The sequence below is a fragment of the Chrysochloris asiatica genome, unplaced genomic scaffold (genome assembly GCF_000296735.1).
Source record: "Chrysochloris asiatica unplaced genomic scaffold, ChrAsi1.0 scaffold00090, whole genome shotgun sequence".
Taxonomy (NCBI): Eukaryota; Metazoa; Chordata; class Mammalia; order Afrosoricida; family Chrysochloridae; genus Chrysochloris; species Chrysochloris asiatica.
Window position 1 is genome coordinate 5,445,306 of NW_006408608.1, and position 21,868 is coordinate 5,467,173.

The following is a 21,868-nucleotide window of genomic DNA, read 5'->3' on the forward strand; positions in this document are numbered from 1 at the left end:
CCCTGCCCTGCTGGGCCCCTGAGATCTGGGGTCTCCATGTCAGCATGGGGTGCCAGGGGCCTTGCTCTCTTCACCAAGATAGAAATCTCCCTCTCCCCTCAGAAAGAAAAGGCAGAGCTGGCAGAAAAGCGCCTCCTGTTCTTTCGATCTCCAAAATCTCTCAGGCTTTCCCCCTCCAGAGCTTAGGGAAGGAACTCTCAGAGGGCCCAGGGACTGGAGAGTCTGCTGGTTAGGGGCAGGCAGGCTGGGACTGGGGGGCGGGGAAGAGAGACCAGGGAGAGGCTGGTAGGGAGGGGGAGCACACTGGCAGGGAGCAAATGCCCTAGAGCCAGGAGCTGGTCCCCGAGAGCAGTGCCAGAGCAGGTGGCAGGGCAGCCAGGTATGATAAAGATGCTAGAGATGCAGGAAGTGCCAGGGAGAACAGGGTCAGGCAGAGAGCCCAGTGGTGTCACGGCCCAGGAACATCGGAAGAGAGCCTGGCCCCTCCTCGCGTGCTTCATTCACAGACATTAGGTTTTTAGTAGTGGTCCCTTCAGAGAGGGTCGGGCAGCAGGCCTGGCCCCTGATTCGCTCACCCCTGCCTGACCTTGCCCACTGGGCTGGGCGCCGGGCCATGGCTGGGTGGTCAGGCCTGGCCGCGGGCTACTTGAAGGTGGACTGCAACTCCTTGAAGGCGGCTTTCCGCTGCTTCATCTCCTCAGCCTGCTTCTTCCGCTCCTCCTGCTCCGCCTTGATCTCCTCCTCGAATCGGCTGGACACATTGATGGCCTGGACCTGGAATGCAGTAGAGGGGAGGCTCGGCAGTCAGGAGGACTGGGGTGGGTCTTCTCACCTCCCCTGGCAACACACTCAGCTTTGTCCTCACAAGCCCGGCCCAGATCAGGCACACTGTCCACCTCTCCGAGCTCAATAGCTGACCTCGCAGATTTGTTGGGAGGATTAAGAAATAAGGTGCAGAGTACAGTTGGCCTCAACTCATGGTGATTTCAGTACCTGGTCCTGCACTAGCCTCATGATTGGTAGTGGATTCGCTGACGTGATCCACAGGGTTTTCATTGGTTGATTTTAAGGAGTCGATCACTAGGCCTTTCTTCCTAGTCTGTCTTAGTCTGAAAGCTCTGTGGAAACCTTATCAGCACCATAGCAACACACACGCCTCCAGTGACAGATAGAAGGTACCCTGGCTAGGAACAAAACCACTGCTGGGCAGATTCTGGCTTATAGCTACCTAGGTCTTAAGGGTCCCATAAGTGGTTACTGTTGTTGTTGTTAAGTGCCATTGTGTCGGTTCTGACTCATAGCAACCCAATATAGGGTTCCCAATGAGTGGCTGCTGTGTTTGAAATGCCGACTTTGCGGTTCAAACTGACCATGCAGTCCAGTGCCTTATCCCACAGTGCCACACCACGACTCCCTGTAAGTAGTTACTAATATTATTATCCTTATTCTGTTTCCTGCCCTGGGGAGCACACCCGGTTCCACCAACACTTGGAAGCCCAGATGGAAGTGGGAGGCGGCCTTTGGAAGGAATGTTCTTAGTTTAAGATGGCAAAAGAGACAAGCAAGGAAAGGCAGAGTCTTGGGTGAACAGAGTCCGGGAGCCACTAAGCCATGTTTGTGCCTTCCATCTAAGAGTGCGCTATTAACACAAGAGTAGGCTCTGGCAGTGCTGGTGTGCAGGCGGGCTCTGGTCTGGGCTTCTGGGTCTGGCCAGCTGTCTCTCAGCCCTCCCTTCTTAAGGCCCAGACCTCTGGGGTGGTCCCTGTGTTCTCTTTAAAAAAACAACACACCTATCACCAGTGGAGACTGGGAAGGACTGGAGTGGGAGGGGACAGAAGCAGGAGTCACCTGACCTTGTCAGGGCATCAGACTCTGTCCCCCACTTCTTCCCTGCCCCCCTCCCCCCCGGCCCACCTCCCCCGGCCACATCATGCCCCAGGCTCTGCGCAGCCTCCCTTCCTAACCTTGGCTTCAAAGAAGCTCTTGGCTCCCTTGACTCCCTCGGTGGAGACGTCAATCTCAGAGAGGCGGGCCAGCACATGGAGCCCGCTGTCCTCCTGTAGCTCCCCAGCCGCTGCCTTGCGGAAAATCAACAGGAACTATGGCAGAGAGATGTGGGGTTAGGAAGAGGAAGACAGGGGCCAAAGTCCCCACCACACCCAGACCCAGCCTTAGGTCTTCCCTGGACAACAGGAAGTTGGGTTCCTGGCCCTCTGTGCACCATGTCCCTTCCTCTCTGGGTCTGTTTGCCCACTTGTACAATGGGAGGTGTTAGGGGGCTTCCGAAGTAAGGTCAGTTTCATCTACTTCCAGTTTTTACCACGAATCTTGACAGCATGGCCTTAACCTACCCCTTATCTTTGTCTTTCTCTGTCCCCCAAACTGTCCACATGGAGCTTGAAAGGTACTTTTACTGTGCCCATTTAGCAGATGAGAAAGGCTCCAAGAAGGGAACAATCTTGCCCAAAGTCCCGGCACCAGAAAGAGACAGAAGAGGGATTTGAACCTGTGTCTTTTCCTGATTTCACAAATCCTTATCCTGTACAGCACCCTCCTCCCCTTCGATCTGTCCTCCCCCAGGGTTCCCCTGCCACCACTCTTTTCTGTGCTTCCTTTTTCTTCCCCAAGTCCCAGTTCAGCCTCAAATCTTTGGACACCAGCCGCCCCCTGGCATTTATCCCTATGTGGCCTGGGTCCCCGTACCATTGCTACCTGTCCTTGAGCCTCTATTTCCTCTTCCGTAGAATAGGCTTGCTCAGAATTCCTGTCTCAGATGGAGCCAGGAGTAAATGAGATCAGGAATATGCGATCAGCCAGCACAGTGCCCGGGATAGTCTCTCTTCATCTCTTCTTTTGAATTACAGCATTCGCTTATTTCATTCTTTTGCACCTCCTCCTCTACACCCCAGGATCTCTGGTGCTCAGAGACTTTCTCTGTACCCCCAGGGCCCATATGCGGTTGGGTATATAGTAGTTACTCAATAAATGCTTACTAAATGAAAAATGGCGGTCCTTCCTTCTCATGAAGGCTTCTTAGGGCCCCCAACCCGCCTTAGTTTCTAAGATGCCCAAGCTCTGAAGGAGTTGGCTTAGTCTCAGGTATAGCCCCTGTAAGTAAGCTGGGGCTTACCTCCCGGAAGCTGAGTTTGCTGTCCAAGTCCTCATCCACCTCCTTGATCATGTTTTTCAGGCCCAGGTGGGTCTGGGGGGCTTCAAGTTTCTCCATCATGAGCTTTAGCTCCATCAAGTCAATGAAACCATCCCGGCCAGCATCATACCTATGGGCACAAAGAGAGACACCCTTAAATCATACCCTCTCAAAATATACGCTGGAACCCTAATCCAACATCTAATTTTAGAAATAGAGTTTTATGATATTAACTTGTTTAGTGCCATCGAGTCGGTTCTGACAAATAACACCCTGTATACCAGTCGCTGGAGAAGGGTATCATGTTTGGTAAGGTGGAGGGTCAGAGAAAAAGAGGAAGACCCCCAGCAAGAAGGATTGGCAAAGTGACAGCATCAATGGGCTCACGCATGACAACAATTGTGAGATTGGTCTAGGTCCAGGCAGTGTTTCATTCTGTTGTGCACAGGGTCGCTATGAGTTGGTACTGACTTGATGACATCTACCACCACCATCAACAACATAGGGTTTCCAAGAAATGGCTGGTGGATTTGAACTGCCAACCTTGCAGTTTAAACTGACCTTGTTTGAAGTCCAATACTTATCCTACAGTGTCATACCAGGACTACATGATATTAACTTTGGACTCTTGGTGTGGCGCTATAAGATCAGCACTGGACTGCGAACCACATGGTCAGCAGTTCAAGGCCATCAGCTGCTCCTTGGAAACCCTATATGGGGTCACTATGAGTCGGAACCAACTCGACTGCACTTTGCAGTGTTTATCCTGCAGCGCCACACCAGGACTTCATGATATTAATTAGATCACAGTAAACAGGGTCCTAAGGTTAACCACTTCTGAGTTAAAATGAGAGTAGATTACACACACACACACACACACACACACACACACACATCACGTAAGATCATCTTCAAGTCAAGACACTCCACAGAACTAAAGTCTACTGACAAGGAAGGAATCAACACAGATAAGACTCAGATTGGCCTTTTAGTCTCCAAAACTGTAAGAAAATGCATTTCCAGTCTTTAATGCCACCCGCTTGTGTTGTGAAAGTACCAGGTAACTAAGACACAACTGACCAATCAGAGTAGTCACAGCCTGAATGCTGGGGCCTAGCTCCTGCTCGGTTACCTCCAATGATGGGGAGCGCATGAACTGACCTAGAAGCCTCCTGTGTGTTGAACAGTACTAATTCTTGGATAAGCCTGTGGCACAAGGAAACTGAAGTCTCAGCCCCTCTGTACTGAGCGTGACATGTCACAGGCAGAGGGACAGAAGTCACAACAGTAGAGGGGTGTGGATTTGTGAGGGGCTCTTCTGTTAGGACTCACTGACCATTGCCAGGACGAGCTAGCCTGCCAGCATCTCCATGGGCACCCAAGGGACATCTTGTCTCACCAAAGACAGGGTCTTGTGGACTAGGGCAGGGTCTCTCAGCCTCGCCACTGTTGGCATTTAGGGCTGGATAATTGTTTGTTGTGGGGCTGTCCTAAGCACTGTTGGATGTTTAGTAGCATCCTTGGCCTCTATCCACAAGATGCTGGCAGTCCTCAGCAGTCATGATCATTAAAAATGTCTTCAGATATTGCAAAATGCCTCCCGTGTGCGTGTGTATGAAATCATCCCACACTGAGAACCTCTGGGAAAGAGACCATGACATGGATGTAAAAGTTTCTTTCCATGGGCTTAGGGGGTGGGAGAAAAGTACATAGTGTTTAGCAAGTGCTGAATGAATGAATCAAACATGAATGAGTGAATGAAGTCTAGGACAGGGTCTCTGCCTTTGATAACTCCACAGGATAGCAGAAGGTACCACATGGCCGAGGGTTCCAGGAGGAAGCCCCACCTGTAATTTCCTAGCAGGATCAAAGGTATTATGGGTAAGGCTGGGATGTCTGGGAACACATTGTACAGGGTGCCCATAGGGTGTGGAGGGAGATACTGCTCATTAGCCCATTGAGCCGGCCTTGAGCAGTGATTAGGTGTAACAATGCCTTTGGCCCACACCCTTTTGTTCTCTTTTCTTTTGCTACCACCAACTGCCTGGCAGAGATAGGGACAGGGTAGTAGATAGCTCCTCAGTATGCCTGTAGACTGGCCTCCTTGGGTTCCCTGACTGGGGAGGTGCCCATTGGTAGGTGGGGAATTTCTCTGCATAGCCCAGCCCAGCCCTGTTTATCAGGCTAACCAAACAAATGCCTACCCTGCCTCTGTCTCCTGGTACAACTGGGGAGGTGGTCTCAGGGTCATAGAGTAGTCCTTTCTGTACCTAAAGGCACCTGCGTAGCCCTCATGCTTTCGAGGACAATACTGGTGACAGCAGTGTGACCCAGAAGGGCTAAGTTCCAGAAACCTCAGTCCCAAGGGCATGGAGGTCCTTTGTGAACACACATCTCATTCCTGTACCACCTTTAGGGTTAGCTGGCCCCCTTCTCACTTCGCTGGGTATACATAAGCTTTGCATGACTGTGGGCACCTAATAGAGCCCACTCACTAGAAGACAAACCCAAACCAGCACCGACTCATGATGACCCATTATGCTTCAGAGTAGAGCGGTTCATAGGGCTGTAACCTTTTGCAAGTACATCACCAGACCTTTCTTCCTAAGCACCTCTGAGTGGGTTAGAAACTTTTGGTTAATAACTGAGGAGCACTCAACCATTTGCTCCCCCCTCAGGGACCCCGACTGCTTATTAAAATCTGTCTTTATGCTGGGAACGTTCCATACTTAATTTTACTTAAACCGGGTTGATTTTACAGAGGTGGCTCAGAGAGGTTAAATGATCTGCCTAAGGTTATACAGCAGTGGATGGGCTTCTACTCCAAATCTGTCAGACTCATTATCTAGTGTCTCCCCAACCCCAACTCCCCACGTGCGCCCTGAGTTGCCAGCAGAATGCAGCCGTCTGCCTGAGGTCCTAAGGTACTATTTGTGCGAGGGGTATAAATAGTTCACCAGCCAAGTGAGTCAGTGGTTGGAAGTGTCACAGAACAGAAAAACCAGTTCTCTGGTGCCGCTTGCAAGGAACACAGGAACCTGAGGCCTTCTTCCTCACCACGGGTTGGGAGGGGACACAGGGGACTGTGGGCAGTGACCCTGGCTGGGGGTGCAGGTTTGAGAGGATGTGGTTGTGGGGTTCATGGTCCGGCCTCCACAATGAGTGGTGGTATCTTCTGGGGGTCACAGTGGGGACCTTTCTTTCCCAGTGAGGGGGGCTGGACAGCTGTGCCGTGACCTTTAGCAACAGGTTATTGGAACAGCCTAGTGAAGGCTGGTCTGGTGAGGTAAGCCACACAGACCCCCTCCCCCCCATCTCAGTGAGGGTGCCCTCAGAAAAACAAAGCCCTACCACTTTCTCAACTGGGGCTCCACATTGGGTCAGAGGGGAAAAGCCAAGGCTCTGCCTGGGTCCAGGACAGGTTCTGCCAAGTGAACCTCTTGTCCGCCTCTTTAGGGGACATTTGGACAGTTTTGGTTGTTATGGCTGGGTGGAGGATGTGGTACTCACTACTGGCAGAATCTAGGGGCAGAGGCCAGGGATGCTGTCAAGGCGCCTTACAGTGCACAAAGTCAGCCTCACATCAAAGAATTATCCAGCCCCAAATGTCAACAGGGCTGAGGCTGGGCACCCCTGCTGCAATGATGCCCCACAGGGTCACTGTTAGAAGTGGATGGCACGCAGGCGAAATCAATAAACAACAGCTGCCACCATTATGTTGTTGTGAGGAGCTGCAGCTGACTTAGCCTGCAACTCATGGCAACCTTATACACAGCTGTCTAGTCCCGAGCTACCCTCGTGCTCAGGCTCGGATTGGACCTGTGGAATCCAGTGGATTTTCATTGGCTAGTTTTTCGGAAATAGATTAGCAGGTCTTTCCTCCCAGCTCATCTTTGTACTGAAACTCCGCTGAAACCTGTTTGCACCTGCCATTAAGTCCATTCCGACTCAGTGTTGTTATTGTAAAGTGCCATTGTTGTTGTTGTTAGGTGCCGAGTTAGTGCCGACTCATAGCGACCTTATACACAGCAGAACAAAAAAGTGCCATTGAGTCGGTCCCTAAACATAGCGACCTCTCGGTTAAAACCGACTTTGTGGTCGAGTATCCTACAGTGCCACTTTCCAACTCACAGTGACCCTTTAAAGAGTTTTCAGAGGCTGTAAATCTTTACTGGAGCAGAAATCCTCATCTTTCTCCCAGGGAACGGCTGGTGGGTTTGAACTGCTTACTTTGTGGCTAGCAGCCACCAACACACAAACCTCCACTCATAGGCAGATGGCAGTTGTGCAAGAGGTATATTGGCCAGGAATTGAACGTGTATCTCCTCTTACCTGGGAGGGAGGTGAGAATTCTAACACTGCCTCCAGCCCCCACCACCATTGTAATGAGATTTCATTACATTTATTAAGCTCCCACTGTGTTGCCAAGCATATTTTCTTTACAACCCCTCAGCCATAGTTGCTGGAGGTCAGGATTATTTCTACACATGACTGATTAGCAACTGGAGCTTCAGACATCAAGGGCAAAAGATCTTCCTCGATGCCCCATTCGACTCTTCCTGAGTCTCCGCTTTATTTAGTGCTAAAGTCAACGGGTTTCTCCGCAGCCAGGGGAGGCTCCGTTTCAGAGGAACTTCAGATAAAGTGTCCATACTTGGAAGGATTCCTTGGTCTTTGGCAACTCCCAGGCTTGGCTGCGCTGTGGCTCAAACCACAGTTTAACCGGCAGCCTGCATCAATCAAAGGTCAATCAATTACCAGGGCAGGCTCATCTCAGGCGGGCTGGGCCCCCAGGGGACAATGCAGTGGTTGGCAACAGTGCCAGCTAGCCAATCACCTAGGGGGAGGTGACGGAGGGCAGGGAAAGGCCAGGTGCTGGGGCCTTCCAGAGGAGGTGGCACTGGGAGGCTGCTCTCAGGAGACAGCTGCCATTCATCTTTGACTCTGACATAGACTTTGTTTGGGTCATGGGCCCAGATGGAAGATGTCCTTGAAGGTTTTTGTGTTCACAGCAACTCTGCTAAGAATGACCTGAGGCCAAACCCTAGCTCCCCATCTCTGGGTGACCCTGTCACTAGACACCCCGAATATCACTTTACTTATTTATGTCATAGAAATAATCTCAAGGGAGCTGCCACAAGGACTGACAGAGAAGATCAAGTAGAGTCAACACACACCTTAGTCCATAAAACCAAACCCACTGCCCACAAGTCGATTCCAACTGTGTAGGGTTTCCCAGGCTGTAAATCTTCACAGGAGAAGAAAGTTTCAACTTTCCTGAGGAGTGGCTTGTTGTTTTGAACTGCTGACCTGGAGGTTAGTAGTCCAGTGCTTATCCTTCAGCACCACCAAGAACCCTTGACACTAGCCCAAGTAAGCACTTAATACCTCTTGCTGTTGTTGTTAAGTGCCGTCGAGCCAATTCCGATCCATAGTGACTCTGTTTAGTAGAGGGTTTCCAAGGAGCAGCTGGTTAGCTTGAACTGCGGACCTTGCAGTTTAAATGGCTTTGCAGTCTGGTGCATTAACCCACAGCGCCACACCAGGACTCCTAACACCTCTTACTATTATAATAAGGGAGGAGCTGGTATTGTAGTGGATTACAAGCTGGGCTGCTAACTGCTAGGTAAGCAGCTTGAATCTACCAGCTGCTCCATGGGAGAAAGATGAGCCTTTCTGCTCCCATGAAGATTTACAGCCTGGGAAACCCTATACAGGGTCACTATGAGTCAGAGCTGACCCCACAGCACAGAATCACCACCATTGTACTTATAGATGGTACTGCTGGTTTGGCATTGTAGGATCAGCACGCTAGCCTCGAGGCTGGTGGTTCAAACCTACTAGCTGCTCCTAGAAAACCCTATACAGGGTCGCTATCAGTGGGACCAACTCGATGGCACTTAACAACAACGTTATAATAATAAGGAGCCCTGGTGGCCTAACACTTAAGTGCTTGGCTGCCAATTAAAGTTCGTAGTTTGAATTTACTCAGCAGATCTGAAGGAGAAAGACCTAGGGATTTGCTTCTGGAAAGATTCAGGCTAGAAAACCTTACAGGGCAGCTCTACTCTTATCATACGAGTCACTATGGGTCCAAATTGGCTTGATGCATCTAAACAGTACACTACTACTATTAATCAGTTGTTAGGAGCTCTGGTAGCGTAGTGGTTATGAATTGGGCTGCAAACCACAAGGTCAGCAGTTAGAAACTACCAGCTGCTCTGCGGGAGAAAGATGAGGCTTTCAGCTCCTGTAAAGATTTACAGCCTCGGAAACACTGTTCAGGGTCTCTATGGATCGGAATTGACTCGACGGCACTTAACACCATTATTGTTAATATCTTAAGGATGGTTAAAAATGAAATAAGACCACAAGCGTAAAATGCCTAGCACACAGTTGCTGGGGGCCTTCAGTCAACTCTGACTCATAGTAACCTCATGTACAACTGAACAAAACAGTTGTTGTTGAATCGGTTCTGACCCATAGTGACCCTCTATAGGGTTTCCCAGGAGTGGCTGGAGAGCTTTAACCGCTGACCTTGTGGTTCGAACCCAACCTTGCAGTCCAACGCATTACCCCGCAGCACTACTTAAAACCCATTAATTTTATATAAAGACCCAAGCAAACCCAGCGGCCATCAAGTCGATTCTGACTCATGGCCACCCCATGTGTGTCAAAAATCAAGGGTTAATTTTTTTGGAAAGTAGATTGCCAGGTCATTCTTCTGCAGTGCCTCTGGGAGGACTCAAACCTTCAATGTTCAGTCAGCAGTCCCGTCCTTTGTAGCATCCAAGGACTCCATTACAACCATAGCGGCAGTCACAATGAGAACACTTTCTGCGCCAGAGACTGCGGTAAGTAATTTATACATAAAATATAGAGATGATGATGGTAAGTATAATAATGATTTATATATATATTAAAAAAAAAAAAAAAAAAGCAACCTTTCTTTCTTTCCCAAGTGCACAAGTTCTGATAGTGCTGGGAGGGATGCTTGTTGCAGACATGCCTGGGGACAGGGGTTAGACAAGATGACCAGGAAGTCCCACCTCTGAAGGCCCACTACTTCCTCCCACTAGACATGACTCAAAAGGGGAGGTGGGGAGAGAGCACAGAAGCTGGGTAGAACTTTTCGTTTTTCACAGCCTGCAGAGGGTGAGGGGAGCCTCAGAGTTGCTCTCTGGCCCCTTTGGCTATCCCTCCTCTGACAGGGGGAGTGACAAAGGGGGGAGGGATTGTCACTGTACCCCCAGCAAGCGGACAATTGGCAACATAGGAGAGCACTGTGTTCTACCATGGCTGGCAACAGGAATGGCCTAGGTTGAGGAGACCCTGTTTCCATCTCTCTCCCTCCCATTCCTAAACTAGAATGAAGGCTACAGGTGGCTCAGAGAATCCAAGAAGCGAGTTCAGCACACAGCATCTATCCAGAGAACCTGGTCCCACCCACTTCACATTATGTGAGAAGATGATGGGGCCCAGAATGGGCAGGAACCAGCCCAGAGCCACACATCCTGTCATCAGCAGAATCCCAACAGCTAGAAGATCTCCTCCTCCTCCTGCCTCTCCCCCTCTTCTTTCTGACCCCTTGAAGAGAAGGGTCCTGAGTTCTCAAACGAGCAGGGAAGGTAGGGGGAGCCTGGACTGAGAGCCGACATGGGTCCTGCCTAAGAAGGCCAAGGCCATTTTGTCTGGCTGACAACAGAACTTGCTGCACTTTTCCCGGCACCAAAGGGAGGCTGCAGCGCCTGGCTCCCTGCCCACATTCCTACTGCCTCCCCCTGAATAGTTCTCACTAGGGCTCAGCAGCTGCCGCCCCGGAAGCCAGTGACAAAGTCCCCTGCCACTCCCCCCCCCCTACCCTGGGGAAAGTGGGGCAGCCAGGCAGATACTGTCCCTTTGGACTGAGCCTGGCCCTGCCCAGCTGGCTTCTTACAAGTGGGGGTATTTCCATGGCTTGGCCTTGAAGTGTCCAGGACTTGTCCCCATTTCAGTACAATGTTATTCTTAGTGGTCAGTCTTTGCTAAGCACTTACTATGTGCTAGACACTGTGCCAGGTGTTTGATATCAAATTCTCACCAGAGGAGACGGGTTCAGAGAGGAAGTGACTTGGCCAAGGTCAGAGTTCAGCAGGACACAGCTAGGAACTGAACGCAGGCTCAGTCATATGCTTGTAACTCTTACACTATGTCCTGATGTCTGCATTAGAGACCCTCAGGTGGGAGGAATCTGGGAAGTCATGTTGCTCAGCCCTTCAGGAGGGTCTAATTTTTTAAACCATTTCCATGATTGCTATCTTGAATACCTCCAGGGATGGGAAGCTTACTACCCAAAGAAGTCCATTTTGGCTTTGGAAATGCCAATTAGGAAGCTGCTCCTCGTGTGTGACCCCTCTCCATAAGATGCGTTGTATGAACTGGTGGAGAGCAAGGTGGTTGCTATGATTATGGCCAAAGGAAAGGTGGAGAGCACAGGGGACCCCAATTCTGTCCCTCCTGATTCCCACCCCAGGCCTTTGTTCATGGCTTCTCTGAACATGGGGGACAGACATCAAGAGAGGATGTGGTTTATGGTCTCAGGAGACCCACAGCAGGCCCACATGGCTTTCTGCTCAGATGTGATTCTCCCCAAGTTTGTATTGGGTGGGGGCCTGTAATTTATAGACATCTCCTGTCCTGTGAGATGGAAAGTCAGCACAGTGCCTGACAATAGTCTTGGTCTTGTGTGCCAGTCTGGGTGGATGGCACCGGCTTTCCTAGTCAGCCTGGCCCTGCCTACTTCTCCAGAGGGAGAATTCAGGTGGGTGTTCACATGCTCAGGGGTGCCCACCCTGGGCCTGCCCCACCCCCTGCCTGCCTGACTCATGTTGGGAAAATCCAGCCACTCACCACTTCCTCCGGTTCTATCTGCAGAATCTGACACTTGATCGCTTCCCTGAGTCAGCTGGGGAGAGTGTGCAAGTATGTGTCTGTGTGTGTGTGTGTGCACGCGCGCACGCAGGCATGAGTCCCTAAGCTGATGGCAATTCACTGTGGGTTGTCAGAGCTCAGGAATCCCTGGGTGTTATAAATGGTTAATAAGCTTAGCTGATCACCTAAATGTTGGAGGTTCAAGTCTACCCAGAGGCACTTTGGAAGAAAAGCCTGGCAAGCTAATTCTAAAAAACACATCATTGAAAACCCTATGGAGCAGTTTGACTCTGACACACATGGGGTTGCCAGGTATCAGAATTGATTTGCTAGCAACTGGTACGTGTATATATAAATATAAATCAATATATAGAGAGTCCTCTGGCATCCTAGCCTGGGTTCAACAACACAACAGCTTCCCTTCAATAACAGGGCACAGATTGGGGGCAGCGGGGGGTGGCAGACAACCCTCCGCCCCACCTGCGGCTCCAGCAGCCAGTCTTCAGCCTACAGCTTCCTCAGCACTGCCTTCACCTCAGGCCACTCTTCCTAATGTTGTTGTGTGCTGTTGAGTGGGTTTTGACTCATAGTGACCCTGTATAGGATTTCTGAGAGTGGCTGGTGGGTGTTTGAACTGCTGACCCTGTGTTAGCAGTCCAGTATGTATCACTCTTCCTAATAACTATTATGATAGTGATACTGGTGAACATTTATTGAGCGTCTAGTAAAGGAACTCTGGTAGCGTAGTGGTTATGAATTGGGTTGCAAACTGCAAGGTCAGCAGTTTGAAACTACCAGCTGTTCCGCAGGAGAAAGATGAGGCTTTCTGCTCCCATAAAGATTTACAGCCTCGGAAACCCTGTACAGGGTCGCTATGAGTCAGAACTGACTCCACGGCACATAACAACAGCAGCAAAGTAGAAAGCCAGTGCTTCACTTGGCTTATACACTAGTAATGTTCACTCCATCTTGCTATCTTCTTAGGGCTCAGAAAAAGTAATTTGCCCCACGTCACCCCTTAACGAAGTGGTAGGGAGCTGGTTGTAAGGTAGTAAAGCACGTCTTAAAAACGTTAATGTATATGGCAGTCACCTGGCAAATCTTGCTAAAATGCAGATTTTGCTTCAGCAGGTCTGGGATGGGGCCTGAGCATCTCTATTCCCAGGAAGCTCCTGGGTGATGCTGATGTTGATGCAGCTGATCCTTGGACCACTCTCTGTAACAAGGGAGTGGGGTATGGAAGAGACTGACCCAGGTTCCAATTCTCTGTGTGACTAGCTGTGTGACTTTGGACAAGCCACACAAACCTGTCTGAGACCCAGTGTTCTTATCTGTAAAATGGGTGATAATAATCGCATAGGATGTTAAGAAAAGATTTAAACAGGAGGTAAAGTGACTGAAACAGGGTGGGCTTGAGACTAGACATGACATGACTCAAGACTACCTGGCCTGACTCTGTCTAGCTGCCCCCGTCTGGCATCGAACCCTGGCTTCTCTGATGTCCTTGAAAAGTGGAAGTCAGTCAAGGAGAAGGCTGCTTGGCAGATAGAGGGAACTGAGCTGGTGGTGGATATGGGGACTGTCCCTGCTGAGGTTGCAAAGGGACTACTTTTTCTGACCACCCAGGCCATGCAGAAGAGACCTCCCACCTTCCAGGGCCTGGGTGCTCACAGCTGAAGCCTGCCTAGGCCTTGGACACACAGGGCAGGCAGGCAGGAAGGTGCAAACCAAAGGGGAACCAAAAATCTCCATCAGGGAGGGAATGAGGAGGTGACTCAGATGTAGAGGGGAAGTGGGAAGCAGCAGAAGGCAGGCAGTGGTGTGTGTGTGTGTGTGTGTGTGTGTGTGGGGGTGACTGAGGCTGGGAAATGACCCCTCCCCAGGCCAGGAAAGAGGATATAGGGCAACTCCCCAAAAGCCAGGCCCTTGGCTTTTTCTGTAGGTGGAAGGATCCAAACTCTCACCTCTCACCCAGGTTTTCCCCAACGGTCTGTGAATCCTTGATCATAAAACAGCTCTCCTGGCTGCTGGGACCTCCTGAAGACAGGCCTGATTCCAATCCTGCCTCTGCCACTAATTATAACATTGGGCAAGTGACTCAACCTCTCTGATTTCATCTGTCAAATGGGGGTGATGATAGCATCCATGCCACTGCCAGGTGTGAGGACTGAATTCAATTCCTAAGTAGGTAATAAACAGTAGGCTCCTTTTGGGGCAGCTGGGCCAGGTGTGGAGGCAGGGGGCTGGCACTGTGCCATGGCGCCCCTGTGAGAACCACCGGCCCTCATGGAATCACCCTCGCTGCCCACCACTGTTCTCTATGAGACTTGAAGCCTCTTAAGGGTAGGAACCTCATTCTTCAGAGAATTCTATGAAGCTTGCAGATGAAGAACTTAGTACAAAGGCTATGGGTGAATGAATGAACTTACCCTTCTCAAAGCCTTCGATTATGTGTACAGCTAAGCTAATGAGGGGCTAGAGTTCTGGTGTGGCGCTGTGGTCTAATGTGCTGGACTGAAAAGTCGATCTGAACTGCAAGGTTGGTGGTTCAAGCTCACCAGCTGCTCCTTGGAAACCCTACACAGGGTTGCCATGGGTTGGTACCAACTCGACGGCACTTAACAACAACAACAACAACAATGAGGGGCCCTGGAAAAAGGCTCAGAACTTTCCCCATTTAATCCTCAGAACTCTACCAGGAAGGTCCCTTAGCTCCAGGGGGTAAAGGAGGTTCTAAGGAGCTGAGTATTCTGACTGGGGTCACTGTTCGCTCAGCAGTTTGTTCCGACTCATAGTGACCTTGTATAGGGTTTCCAAGGAGCAGCTGGTGGGTTTGAACCACTGACCTTATGCTTCAAAGTAACCTTGTGATCTAGTGTTTATGCTACAGCGCCCCACCAGGACTCCTATAAAGTCATAGGTAGCTGTCAATCCGAGCTTCTGTTTAGTAGGAAAAAAGGAGGGGTCTTATGCTATGTCCCCGTTACCCCGTCATGGCAGCCCAAAGCAATGAGGCTGTTGGCACCTGGGCAGGCCCAGGAGCTCCATGGGAGATAAGTTGAGGTAGCTGGGTAGTTACCTGCATGCCAACTGCGACTACCACCACCAAGGTCCTACTAGGGTCTACGAGGTATATAAAGTGGTCTTGAGCTGGGAATGATGATGACAATCATTTGTAAACACTTTCTAAGTGCCAGGCACTGGGATAAGCACTTTATAATGGCCCTGCGAAGTGGGTACTAGGATTATGGGTGAGGTCTAAGCGCCTTGCTCACAGATTCACAGCTGGGATTCAAACTCAGGGCTGCAGATTCCAAAGGTCCTGCTCTTGACACTAACTCACAGCAAGGGCTCCCTGGGGAGAGGTGCAGAAGTAATAAAGTCCCTGGGTGCAGGGGAGGGCAGGGACCTTGGGAAGGGAAGAACCATCCAGAAGGAAAGACCAGCCTGCTTCACTGATGCAAAGGGTCATGAGATGAAATGGCTGGAGAAGAGACTGGGGACCGGGCTGACAAGGCTAGGCAAGTCAGGGAACTAGGGCATCTTCCTCGGATCCCAAGGCAGGTCCCCAATGGTGTGGATGTCTACCTTTTTAGCAGGTCTCAGCTTACAAAATCCCCCAGAGCCCCTCCCTGACTGCTGCCAGTCCAGGACTGAGTTCCTTCAAGGCTTTCAGGATCCATTCCAACCCTCCGGCTTTTTCCTGGATGTGGATGATTGAAGAGCTAGCCCTGGAAGGCCATCCACAAGGAGAAAGAAGGGCCCCACACCAAGAGGAGCCATTGGCTGAAAGTCCAGGTAACAGTGACATAGAATATCCTTGTACCAAGCATCCGGCCATCTCCTCTGGACCTCACCCTGAGAAGTGGGTACCACTAGTCCATCGTACAGACACGGATGATCTGGTTTGGTCACTGCAAACCTCCCCATGATTTTGTGCAAGTCACGACTCCATTCTGGGCACCAGTTACCTCTTCTGTAAAATGAGGAGAGGGGTTGGCATCAGCCCTCAAGGTCTCTCTTCTAGCTGGAAACTGTGTATTTGTAAGAATGAGTTCAGTGATAGCAGATAGCTTGTCTCCTGTGGGTATCCTGTGTCCCTGTGCTCAGAAAAAATCAGCTGAACCAACACTGAATGGATGAACTAGAAATCTCTGGAAGGCAGTTTTGCCATCCAGAAGGGCTCAGGACCTCTCAGGAATAAAAAAATGTCAGAGCCCAAGGGCCCCTGGGAATCACAAGATCAAGCTGCTCCTTTTACAGAGTCCTGGTTAATGCACTCGGGTTGAGTCTACACAGAGGTTCCTCAGAAGAAAGGACTGGCAATCGACTTCTAAAAAAGCAGCTAGTGAAAACCCTATGGAGTACAATTCTACTCTGACACATATATGAAGTTGCCAGGAGTCAGAATGGACTCAACAACGGCTGGTTATGGAGGGCAAGCAGCCTCCTCCTGCCACGAGACAGTTCCAAGGCAGAGAAAAGATGGAAGCTCAGTCTTCCGAGCTCCGCAGCCTCCTCTGTTTCTGGTGGGTGCTTTTCAGTAAGGCCAGACTCCTCTCCTTCCTGCCAGGGAGCTGGGGACAGAGTGGGAGTTTCTCAGCAGAACCAGTCTCCAATGATGTCTGGCTACAATCCCCAGGCCCTGCTGGGATGCAGGAGGTTACAGCCCCACTTGGACAGCGGAAGCAGAACGGGGGTTTTGTCCTCCACAAGAGCCCGACTGCTGGCTGTTAATAAGCTGGGCCAGGCTCGGCTGGCACAGTAGAGCCTTGTTTCCTTGAATACAAGATGTGCAGCTCTCCACTCTCAACAGGGCAGTGAGCAGTGGTATTTCCTTCCTTCTCCAGAGATCCCAGCCCCTGACCCTCCTAGAGCTTCAGCAAGCAGAAGAACCAAGGGGGCTCAGCATCCCCAAGTCCCCATCAAAGTACCTCCTCCATAAACTAACACCCCAAACCATCAAACTAACTCCAAAAACAGTCTTTAAAAAGTGAGCTGTCTTTGCAAATGCAGCTTCAAGACATTTCTTAGTCACATACTCCCCCTCCCCCTCTAACCAAAGGCACTGTGGGATAAAGTGTTGGACCGCAAAGTCAGCGGTTCACACTCACCAGTCTCTCCTAGGGAACCTGATTACAGGGTTGTTATGGGTCAGAACCAACTCAACAGAGCTTAACAACAACTAAATTGCTGCTTTCTACGGTCCCTGGCTCATTTGAAGGAGCTCTGGTAGTGTAGCGGTTATGAGTCGGTCCGCTAACCTCAGGGTCAGCAGTTCGAAACTACCAGCAGTTCCACGGTAGAAAGGTGAGGCTTTCTGCTCCCATGAAGACTTACAGCCTCAGAAACCCTATGCAGGGTCACGACGAGTCGGAACTGACTTCATGGCATACCATCACCACCACCTCATTTAGGTGTCTGGGTGTCTCCCCAGTAGCTTTACCTTTTGTTTGGGGGAGGTTTTTGGGATAGCGTAGCCGCCTAATAGAAGGAGGCCCCTGGGGAGGGAAAGGAACTGGGGCTGGCAGTGAGGCTGCAAGGTAAGAAATTAGGCAAGAACGAAGAAGGGAGGTTTCGGAGGAATGTGCTCCCACAACGTAGCAGACATTTGTGACGGGAAACCCAGAGTTGCTATAGAAAGTTTTGCAGTCACAGGCCTGGGTTCAAATCCCAGCTCCATCATTTCTTAGCTATGTGGCCTTGGCAAGTTACTGAACTTGCCTGTGCCTTAGACACCTAATCTGCATAATGGTGATGGTAATCAGTCCACATCATCGGGCTGCTGGGAGGGTTAGATGAGATACCAAGCGCCTCTCAGAACTATGAATACCTTACTATTATTACTGTAAGGCTGCATTTGAGTAATTTCCCTTGAATTCCCCTTGGGGGACCAAGCTCTACACGGAAGCCACACCCAGTAAAACCTAGATCTGTTCCTCCAGGAATCTTGGGAATCTAGCTCTCCTCACTTCACCAGTGTGAGGCTGAGAAGAAATGTTAGTTTGGACTTTCAACCCAGGCCCTGGAGTCAGGAGCAGGCTCCTCTGAGCCCGGCGACTTACACCCAGAGACTTGGAATGTGGTCAAGGACTTGGTTTCCTTCCAGCCTGACCCTTGAGGGGGAAAAAAAAAAAAAAAAAAAAAAAAAAAAATATATATAGGGCTCCCAGCCACCCTCCCAGGGCTGGGAACCAAAAACCTCTTCCTCCTCCCTGCGGGACTAAATGCAGAAGCTACAGTTGCAGCAAGTAGTGAGAGGTGGGAAACGGCCTTTCTCAAGCTGTGGCCTTGCAAAACGCCCCCTTCCTGGGCTGCCTGTTAGATGTCTGGGCACTGTCTGCTGTGTGTGCCTGTGGTGACAGTCCCCCCTGCCCCCAGTCTCCTGCCCAGCTCAAGGTGGACACAGCCTTCTGAGTACCCCTCTCTCAGCCTTAGGCTGCCTGACCTGCCGACTACCCAATCCAAGGCTTGCCATGTCTGGATCCACTCTAGACCACCAGCCTCTTGGGCTGTTTCCCTCCAGAGCTAGGGACAAGAGGTGTGTAGCAGGAGGTGAGGAAGGGTACCAAAGTGTGTATGTGGTAGTGGGGGTGGGGGGGAGGGTGTGGCTGACCAGATCAGCCACTATGGGGTGAGGTGGGGAGAACCTGGGATGAACCAGATGGGGAATTACAGATAGGTTGGGGGGTGTGAGGCGCTGAGCCTATAAGAGTATGGCTGTCTAACTTGGGGTGGGTCACAGTGTATGGAATAAGGATAGGGATAAGAACAAATGGACAAGTCAAGTAGGAAGAGACCCCCTTTCTGACAGAAGTGTGTGGGGAGCCTCAGGGCTCCTTTGGGAGTCAGGGGGCACACAGTGGGAAAGAAGAAGCAAAAAAGTGACTGCAAAGCTGTTATGGGGGGGCGGTAGGAGAAAGAGGGGCAGGGAGAACAGTGTGTGGAGGGAAGGGTTCTAATCCCTGGGGGATGGCTGTAGGATGGAGGTGTGCACATACCTGCAGGGTGGGGGACAGGCATTGAGGGAGGGTGTGGCAGATCCTATCAGGTGGCTAGAGGAACAAGGCTCCAAGATCACGTCTTGGCTAACAGGGAGGGTGGGGATAAGAGTGGAAGAGCTGAAGCGTCTCTGATGAGGAACCAGCTTGTTTTGGGGGTGGTGAGTGAGGAACCCCAGAGTAGCTAAAGGATAAAAGGGGGGTGTGCGGTCGTGGGGGAAATGTTATTAACAGGGCAGGAGTGGTGACCCAGGTCAGAGAGTAGGGGTCCCCAGACCCAAGTATGTTGTGGAGGGTCTCACAGGGGCTCATGATTATCTGGATGGAGCCGCGGGGTTCCCCACTTCTTGTGGCACGAGTGGTATCCTGGGGACCAGCGTCACTAAGAGGGTGGTGAGAGGTCGGGGTACCCAATACCATATACGTGATGGAGTGGTTGATCACGCAGCCTCGTGATAATTTGGAAGTGGCCGCGGGATCACCATCCCTGACGTGACGAGGCAGTGTGGGATCCGGGCTCGGAGCCCGAGGCCGGGTGGCGGGAGGGTGGGAAGGCCGGGTGGCCAGAGCACTCACTGCTTGAACATCTTCTCCATGTCCTTGATCTGCTTCCTGGAGAACTCCTTGAACTCGGTGTAAGGGTTGAAGATGCGACGGCTGGGCGACTGGGGCTCGCCGATGCCCTGGTTGAGGTCAGCGCGTCGCAGCAGCTTGGCGCTCAGCTCGCCGTCCGCGCTGCCCAGCGCCTCCGCCGCCTCATCGGGCGCCCCCGCCGCCGCAGCAGCCCCGTTCAGGCCGGGCTGCTCCACCGCTTCACTGTCGCCCTCGTCCTCCAGCTGCAGCCGCCGGCTCAGCTTGGTGGCCAGCTCGTCCGAGGCCATGGTGGCCCGCGCGGCGCTCCCTCTGTCCTGCTTCTGCTCGCCGCGCGCCGCGCGCCGCGCACCGCCTCTGGCCGCGCTCTTCCTCTTCCTGACACTCTCCGCGCCAGACGCCGCCTCGGGAGGTGGGACTTAGGCCCCTCGCGGGGACCGCCCGCTCCCCGCCCCCGTCGTCTCCCCACCCCCCTCCTAGCCGGCCCGCCCCGCGAGGCCCGCGCGTGATTGATTTCCATCGCTGCGGGTTAAGCGTGCTGCGTTTGCGAGCCCACCACCCCCAACACCCGTAAGAGTTGGGGCCCTGTATAAATATGCATCCCCCACCTCCTTAACATCTTTGTGGCAGCTAGGAGCAAGAGATCAGACTGGGCGGCCTGTGGCCTGGGCAGCGGGAAGGAAGAGTCCCTCGTCCCCCTAGTCTGGGTGTGGGTCAGGGGCTCAGGTTGCGCCGCCCCCATCCCCTTCTCTGGAATCCCCACGCTAGTGAAGTCATAATCCTGTGTCTGTGGCACCATCGGTTGCCATGGAGACGATTCCATGTCAAGCACTGGCGTTCTCAATGAGGGTTGCAGGGGTATCAAGGTGGTGGACTCGATGAGCAAAGAGAATCGAGAATCCCAGTTTAGATTGAACTGAGGCTGGAGCTTTAGGCGTCTTCTAGAAAAGGATGGGCCTACAGCAGTGAGGGAGGTGGAGCTGCGCCTCACCCCTGCAAGGTCCTAGGTGAGGGGAGTGGAGTGGGAAGGGGCTGGGTTCCTGTCCCTCCTCTCCCAGCTCTTATGGATGACTCGGCAGAATAGCTGCTCGGCCTGAGTTGTCTGTCACCTTCCTCTAGTTTAGGGTCACTGACAGGAAGACTTTAAAAAAAAAAAAAAGATATTATCTTGGTGGCGATGCACACAATCAAACATCCATCCATTCACAACTTCAACACCAACAGTTGTGTCACATTGGCTCCATACTTCACTTTGTACCACCATTCTATCTGTACCCATATTGTTTCAACACCACTCATTTAGGACGATCTTGGTGTTACCATTTTGGTGGTGGCCCCAGAGGGTAGGAGATGTCCTGCTCAAAGGCTAAAGGGATAGGGCCGGGGACAAAACCCAGCCAAGATTTTTCTCCATGATCTGGACTATTATCTAACAAGTGTCAAGTGGAGGACCTCCAACATCAGAACCAGTGGTTTCCCAGGTCTTAGTCTAGATGAAGCTGATCTCTCCGTGGGACCCAGGGTTCTTGCATTTTACCAAGCTTCCAGAGTGCTCACTGAAGTTTGAGAACTAATAATCTAGGAGGACTATAGATTCTGATGTGGCACGGTAGGATAAACACTGGACTCCAGGTCACTTTGAACCACAAGGTCAGTGGTTCAAATCCACTAGCTGCTCCTTGGAACCCCTATACAGGGGTGCTATGAGTTGGAATCGACTCGACAGCACTTAACACCAACATGCTTTGTGCGTCTTCTATGGTAATATGAGGACACTTGTAGAAACTGCCCCTACCAGGCAAAGTGCAGAGAAAAGATGGATGGAGGAGTTGTAAGCCATCACTCTGAACCCAAACAACACTTGAGGATGTGAATCCAGCAGGTTGTTACAGAGCAATTTGCTTGGAGCAGATAATTGATATTTGTCTATTTGCCAGAGTTTACGCATATTCCTGACTTAGTTAACTTACTTATTTTAACTTTGTATTGTGAATTGAGTGAAGGTTTACAGACAAACTCATCAGCTTTATATTCAAAGAATCATGTACTTTATTTCATTTCCATGTTTACAATCCTTACCATGCAACAAGTTATCCTGTTTCCTCCCTGTGGTTCCTATTTGCACTCCATACCCACCTTTCAAGAACATCATACATGAAGAGAGTGAAAAGTCATTAAGAAGACAAGAAAGGAGGAAAAGGTCAAAATGGATGTCAGA

General features: G+C 51.2%; 1 protein-coding gene across 1 annotated transcript; it reads right to left on the reverse strand.

Moving 5' to 3' along the window:
• Window positions 1-642: 642 nt before the first annotated feature.
• On the reverse strand, window positions 643-19,940 carry EFHD2 (EF-hand domain family, member D2). The gene is made up of 4 exons (XM_006866365.1): window positions 19,636-19,940; window positions 3,131-3,278; window positions 1,965-2,099; window positions 643-774 (listed from the first exon to the last, which is right to left on the reverse strand). Exons 1-4 carry the CDS (start codon window positions 19,938-19,940, stop codon window positions 643-645), a joined length of 720 nt encoding a protein of 239 aa, XP_006866427.1.
• Window positions 19,941-21,868: the final 1,928 nt, after the last annotated feature.